Source organism: Tigriopus californicus, chromosome 12 (genome assembly GCF_007210705.1).
Source record: "Tigriopus californicus strain San Diego chromosome 12, Tcal_SD_v2.1, whole genome shotgun sequence".
Classification (NCBI taxonomy): Eukaryota; Metazoa; Arthropoda; class Copepoda; order Harpacticoida; family Harpacticidae; genus Tigriopus; species Tigriopus californicus.
Genome location: NC_081451.1, coordinates 9,903,674 through 9,911,136, shown reverse-complemented (window position 1 = coordinate 9,911,136; position 7,463 = coordinate 9,903,674). Strand labels below are relative to the sequence as shown.

General features: G+C 40.1%; 1 protein-coding gene across 1 annotated transcript; it reads right to left on the bottom strand.

Moving 5' to 3' along the window:
- Positions 1–2,677: 2,677 nt before the first annotated feature.
- On the bottom strand, positions 2,678–4,319 carry LOC131891415 (probable chitinase 10). Its single transcript, XM_059240969.1, has 3 exons — positions 4,118–4,319; positions 3,479–4,042; positions 2,678–3,362 (listed from the first exon to the last, which is right to left on the bottom strand). Exons 1-3 carry the CDS (start codon positions 4,237–4,239, stop codon positions 2,747–2,749), a joined length of 1,302 nt encoding a protein of 433 aa, XP_059096952.1. The 5' UTR covers positions 4,240–4,319; the 3' UTR covers positions 2,678–2,746.
- Positions 4,320–7,463: the final 3,144 nt, after the last annotated feature.

The following is a 7,463-nucleotide window of genomic DNA, read 5'->3' as shown; positions in this document are numbered from 1 at the left end:
CTAACTTTCAAAAAATATGTACCACCTTATAAGTAGTTCAGGAGCTGGTTTCTCACACGACAAGGATTTGTGCATTATTTCCTTAGAACTTTGAAATCAGTTTTTTACTCGCTAGAGCGTTTTGATCATTCTTATGACTAGAGACGGTCAAAATATGCATTATCCATTTTATGTCATGGAACGAGTTCATTCGTATAAATTGCATGTTTTTATGCATATGTTGGGTATTTTGGAGTGAAAATTTTAATACTAGTGTAATAACCATTTATTGTGACTCTTGGTCATGTCAATGCCTAGAACTTATCAATAAGAGTGTATAATCACAAACAAATAGGTAAAAGAATGAGTGTTTAAAATGAGCAATGGGAAAATTAGTTGACTAGAACGTGATGTCACAACAAAGTTAACTTGAATTGGTTCAGCGCACATGGGAAAAGTGAAGAGGGAAGTCACTGGCACTCCAAAAACAGGTGGCTAGAGGTAAAGGTGGAAGTCTTGGTTTAAGTAGAAAAGTTGGTGGGGCCAGATTGAGTACATTCTTTATCAGCTTCTGTCGTTGATGGAATTTGGCTGGGAGCCGGACAAAGGTGCCTTTTGGTGTCACGCCAATACTCTGAAGGGATTTTGAGCTAAGAACAACAAGAATAGACTTGACTAAAACTGTGCAACTTGAATTTGAAAAATCAGTGGCTCACTCCTGACTTAGATTGGCCGAGATGGTCTGCTGCAAGCAGCCTCTCATTGACCGATGATAAGCCTTTTGGACATGATTTTGTTGCAACTGCCTGGGTCTTGATCTGAGTTCGTCCGATTTTTTTTGATCGCATATTTTGGATTTGAATGCATACTGAAGTGCAAATTTTGGAGTAAAAGCCATATTTAAGTGCATATTTTGGACGTCGCTACTTAGGACTCGAGTCGCTGATTTTTCCCTTGTGATATGATTTACTTTGATCTAGTGCGAACAATAAAGATTGTTACAAAAGAACACCAGACCCTGCCCTCTACACAGATGGTTCTTAATTCTTTTGCTAAATGCCAGAACATAATCTTGTGATAAAATAGCTTGCGTCAATATTAATTAGCCCTATTACCTTTTTTATACTATCATACTTACCGGCGAAAATTTCATATTTTTGCGCATAAGTTCAAGGTTTGACCTTTTTGGGACTTATCAGATTATGAGCAAGGCTGGCCAAATCAGGAAGATACATTTTTTCACTTTTCCAATCCTTTTTGCATTACTTGTGCTTGTTGCATTTTCTCATCATGTTGGTACACGAAGTCGAGTTTAAGAATTGATTTTTCCGCTTTTCTTGAAAAAAATTGGAAGCAATTGTCCTCTTTAGACAACATTTCATGGGTTTTGGTGCTTATTATTTCAAAGGGATGTATTTCAAGCACCTTGATTATGTACGACTTGCAAGCCATTCATTTTACCATTCAAGATTACTAGAGTTTGTAACGCGTTACAGTTCTACAAAAGCAACGATATCGGTAATGGGACGGTTTTTAGCCCCTCTCCCTTACCATCAAGTATAGTAAAACAGCATCGATATAAGAGCACGATTGTGAATGCCCCGAATCAAATTATATAGTAAAGTATAGTAAAATAGCATCGATATAAGAGCACGATTGTGAATGCCCCGAATCAAATTATATAGTAAAGTATAGTAAAATAGCATCGGATATAAGAGCACGATTGTGAATCCCCGAATCAAATTATATAGTAAAGTATAGTAAATAGCATCGGATATAAGAGCACAAACAACAAATTTTTCAACAAAAGTTTTTCTGCGTCCAAATTTGCGACGTCTTCTAGAGCTTTCTCTGGAGGCGCTCTGTTGTAGATAAAGCCAGGACAAAGAGAAATATTACATCAATTTTTACCATGCACCATAAAAAGTATTTTGTTTGGGAGAGCTGCCAGGTCATTCTGCCTTTCTATTATATCATAAAAAAGCATCAAGCCATCGATAGTCAGCCAATGTCACTCGGCCTGGTGCGGGTTGAAATTTTTGTGGAAACTTAGACATTGACAACGAACCAAAATGATGGATCAGTGGAAATAAAATCGAAATTATATCTTAACGAACGCTTACAACATCGTCAGAATAGGAGATGCTTCTTGGATAGCAATAGTTAAATACCATCATTCAAGTTTTCAAATTCAGATTGGTTGAATAACTATTTATATGACTACCAGTCTTATGCGTCAGGGTGTAGTTCTTTCACTAAGCATTGATCCCAACTCATCAAGGAGAATTAATTAAAAACTCGCTTCCGAACTTTTCGCGTATATCTTAGTCTGAAACTAGACAAGTCTCTCTTTCTCCCAAAAAAGAAGTGCGTTTGCCCATAACCTTGCAAACCAAGTCTTGAAAAATGTCGACTGCCGGGACTGCCACGCAGCCTCCTCCCGTAAACTCGTACAAACCTTTTTCTTCGTTTGAAGCCATACTTTTTCGTTGAAAAGTAATGGTATCGGTGACAGTAAAGCGTTTCCTTTTCTGAAAAGTTTTTTTTTCTTCACAACATGGAGAAACTTGCAAAAATCTATTCCTTGCAGAAATAGCACAACACAAACTGCAGAAACCGGCCTATATTTACAATATATAACTTAATAATCGCCCTCTATCTGCAATTGGTGCATGTGCAATAAGTAAGACACCTAATATGGCTCCATGTATCAAGATTGGTTTATTCCCACTAACACGTACTCGCAACTCAAGGATCCGTGGCTAACCTAGATTTCACAAACAGGAGCAGGTTCATCACCACAAGTCTCATCAGTGGGATCAAAGGCGTTTCCGGAAGCCAATTGGGTGTTGATTTCTCGCAAGAGAGGATATGGCGAATCGGAAAAAGCTCCACTGTAGTCGTCTTGGTCCAAGGAGAACACCATCACTCCACCGAGGTTCAAGGCATTGGCCATTTGGGCCTTCAAACCAACGGATTGGACATCCTCGTAGCCAATCCAATACTTGCCGTTGATCATGTAGGGAACTCGTTGGCAGTCATCTCGCTGAATGGACCAAGCCATGGGAGTGGCACCCGGCAAGTACGTGAGGGCATCATCCTGTTGGATCTTGAGGATCTCCTGGAAGCTCCAAGAGCCACTGGAGTGCATGATTGGGCCGGGATTGATTGCACCAGCGGCAGGACAATAAAGGCCGTTATTGGAAGCGTCTTCTAACATGAAGCCATTGCCATAAGCCGGAATACCCATGACCAGCTTGGTTGGATCGCCACCCTTCTGTAGAAGATATCGAATCCCGTCATACACATTGAGGCCATATCCAGGGTGCAAGACGTTTTCTTCTTCATTGATCCGGAAGATGGGGGCCTCGTGAGCCGTGAATCTAATTGGAAAAAAAGACATTCAATCATCAATTGGGTCGGTCGGTAGTGGTGAGAATCAAGAGTTTCATTTTCAAAACAAAAGTAAAGCAAAAAAACAGCAACTGTGGATACTTACTCATGGCCATTGTAGTACGAATGGTAATCATAGGCAATGGCACTGAGGAAATCCGCATTTTCAGACAGGAACGGAATATCATAGCCCAAATCAACCCGGTCGTACTCCGGGAAGATCGCCAAGCTGAGAATAAGACCCTGAAGGTCAAAGGCAGCCTTCATCTCGCCCACGAGGAGGTCCAAGTTCCGCTTGTCCTCTTCTGCCGGGAACTCCCAGTCAATATCCAAACCCTGGAACCCATAACGCTGAAGGTAGTCCACGGAGCTGTCAATGAAAGCCTGTCGTTTGACTGGGTCCTTGGCCATATCCGAGAACTTGTCAGGACCTTCATTATATCCACCAACAGAAAGCATGGGGGTGAACGTTTCCGAGGCCAAGGCCGTGAATCGTCGGTAAGAGTCAAAGTTGCACTCGCCAGGACCACAATCCATGGGTCCCAGATCATACCAGGGATCCACAGGCATCAAGGACCACGTGGCAGTGTCGATATCAGCATAGGCGTAGATCCCATGGGAGCACAAGGTGGGGTCAACCCAAGCTACATCAAAATGACCTGGGTCCTCCCTGTTAGAACAAGGAAAAAAACTTGTTTCAAAATCCGCAGACTGTTTTTCAATGGAAGGTAAAAAACTTGGTTACCTGTAATGGGCCCAGCTAGTAAAGTAGCAGACCACCAGTTTGTCCGACTGTTTGACTGTTAAGCCGTCTTGAATGATGTTGGAAAGGGCCAAAATGGCCAAGACTAATCCAATTGACCTCATGCTGCCAATCAATGAATGGTCGTTTGCTTTACACCTTACTTAGTCCTTGAGGTAATGTTTGCAAGCAACTGACTGCTCATTGAGTGCATTCAACTTTTATATGTCTCTAGCCAATGTTCATTGATCCAAATGCTATAAAAGTACAAGTGCAAAGATAAAACAATTGAAACTTAGACTGAATGACACACTTGATTAAGTACACACACACACACGCACACACATTGCATTATTGGTATGTACACTTCATGGTAGTAGTATCCTGATTGTACGGTGCTATTTACTATGCCGGGGAGGACATTCATACTGTCCTTGACTTATGTACCTACATACACATGAGGAATCAGCATAGAACACAGGACGGAACAAAGTTATTTTGAAAGTGTGAAATATATGTTTCCAACTCCGTCTTGCAACCTATCATACATATAATTCATCTTTGTTGCAAAGTGGTCAAGTAGGAAATATTTCCTTTAGTTTTTTGTGTTGAATGCTTCTTTTTCCTTTCACTTATGATAACGAGCGCCAATTGGAATGAGTGGAAAAAGGAATCAAGTCCTTTATTAAAAATTTGAGAAACAATCCGGACTCATGCAATTCAAAGTAGTTTTTTCATAGTTTGGGTTTCAAGACTGATTTTCTAAGCACATTCCTTTTTGCTTTTTGATAACCTTTACTTGTACATATTGGGCATAAGGCTTTGCCATTACTGGTGGCCGTTTTCTTTGTTTCTAACCTGAAAATTCTGCTTTTTTTCCCAAGATCATGTGGATAGCATTGGTGTCCCTTAGTTTGTCACTCTTAATTTGCACACCCAGCTCGTACAAGCCTTTTTGAACCCATTGTGGGGCTTGACCCTGAAACATGTGTGTGGATATTAACAGTATATAAGTATATTATTTGCTCTTTGAACTTTTTTCAAATAAAAAACTGGTTCCTTTTGGTCTCCGGATTTCAAGTGCCCCAACCTACCTCTAATAATAGCTTTACTTTGTTCAATTTTATGGCTATCTTTATCGGGATAGCCACGGTTGTTCAAAGGATGCAATTGATACTTGCCATAAATCAACGTTTAATGAAGCTAAAAAGCCCCAAACGGGAAACAAAAAAAAAACTCACTCAGGACCACACGAAAACACAGACAGAATTGAAAGTGTTTCAAAGATTTGGAAAATATGTAAAATTGATGCACAATTGGACAAAAATCGTTCAAACTGAGATTCCTGTCCCACCTTTTTGTCCAGCCAAAAGCGCCCTCAATATGTCGATATTTTTGTCTTTGTGAATTCATTCTTCATTGACTTATTATTTCTTAGACTATCTACTTTGAACTGATTCGAAAACTACTAGCCTCCAAACTTTGCTTCATTGGACTTGAATTTGAATTATATCTTAAATTTGATTGAAGACATAATCATAGCTTATAGCCACCATGTCCATGGATATGCATCAAATGCTGACTTCTCGTTCAAAACCTATTGCATTTTTTCTGACGTGTTACTGCCTGACGTACTCAGACGCTCACATCTTGATTTGTGTACGTTAATCAGAAGATCCTTGTACTCATTTCCGGCAAATAAAGCAAAGTCCAGCTCGTGTTTTCTTTTTTCGAATGGGATAAGGATAACCATTTGTTGTTTGCTGTCAATTGACGTGTGTACTATGACGGATTTAAGGTTTATTTTTAACCATTAAACACGCTTAATTACATTTGTTATCAGTGCAACTTGCGTGGTTGAAAGGGCCTCCCAAGATGATTTTTGTCGTCCTGAAGGTAGCTGTACATTGAACATTACCCAAACTAAAGTCGACTATCTCAACTACTACATCATACATGATATTGCGAGCACCATGTGCAAACATGAAAACAAGGTGACAAACGCTGATTTATTTTGGACGCTCTTACTTGCACTCAAACAAAACCAGAGTCATCCAAATATAATGTCCTTTTCATAGGGCAGAGGAGCAAACTCCCATGGGATCGTACATACATACAGGTGCGGGTGGACACCATAACGTAGAAACGAGAAAAAAAACACCCAAAGATGCCAGAGCTTATCTAGTTTCTATTATTTGTAGGGTAGACTAACTTTTTTCGAAAAGTGCAGAAAAAAAACGAAACGAAAAATGGATTAGAGTAGGTGAAAGTGTCGTTGGTTTCTGGGGTTGGCTGGTTTAGTCTCGCCTTGCCAGCGAAGCCAGCCATCAACTACCTCGTTAATCCTTTTTTGATAGGCAATGTCATGTCTGTTTCAGTTTATTTCTCCGTCTGTGGCGTGGTTAGCGTTTTAAAAGTCGCCATGAGAAAGTTTGGAAAGAGAATCAAACCGGGTACTCTCACATATAAGTAAACCACTGCACCACGTCTTCTCCCATATAAGGGTGACTTCTAAAGGCCAGATTCGAACCCACTCCTTCTGGGGAACCGTGTCGCCCTCTATTGGATACAATGGGCCACTCCACTATCATGTAGATCTATAACTTGAAAGCTTCTGGTTCTGCCTGAGCATATTAAGCTTGGGCACTGAAAAATGCTTTTAGGAAACAAAGGGTACATTTTATTTGGCTTGTAAGGGCTTGGATAGCAAGATCATGCATATATCAATTAATTTTCACAGTTCAGTCATTTTTGTCCAAATCAAATCCTTTTTTCCAATTGAAATCTTAATCTTGGGTATGATATTGACCCATCATGCACCCCGATGAAGCCAGTTAAAAAGGACGGGAAATTGGAAATGTGCAACAACAATTTTTCATTTTTTTTTTGGTTTTTTGTGGAATAAGACTCTTTCAAAAATACGAAATAACATTTTTTTCCAAAAGCAGAAGTCTAATGTGAGGCATTTCAAATCTTGCAAGGGTTAGGGCAACTTTGTCAGATTTTGTCATCTGTAAGGAGGGTTGGATAATTTCTCGATGTGCCAAGACCTTGGCACTCAGTCAAGACCAATCCACTTGGCCGCTCTTAAAGCTTGTACGAATCAAGACCATCAAAGGTACGTTCTTCAAAACACAATCGTGGTCCAGTCAGATGACGATGTAAAGATGATCATTTCGGCCCTCAAGAAATGCATCAGAGCCCAGAGAAACCCGCTTTTTGCACCGCTATGTGAACTCTACAAATAGGGCCAAGACAGTGGAGATTCATTCAACAATTATTTTACACGTTTGAAAGAACTGTTTGCTACTTGTGACTTTCAAAGTGACCCAAACTGCTCCATGTGCCA

Excerpts from the sequence above, each read along its gene's own strand:
- LOC131891415 (XM_059240969.1), bottom strand. The coding sequence starts at position 4,239 with ATGAGGTCAATTGGATTAGTCTTGGCCATTTTGGCCCTTTCCAACATC. Across the intron at positions 4,043-4,117 it reads ACTAGCTGGGCCCATTACAG|GGAGGACCCAGGTCATTTTG; the intron begins GTAACCAAGTTT and ends TTGTTCTAACAG. Across the intron at positions 3,363-3,478 it reads TCGTACTACAATGGCCATGA|ATTCACGGCTCACGAGGCCC; the intron begins GTAAGTATCCAC and ends TTTTCCAATTAG.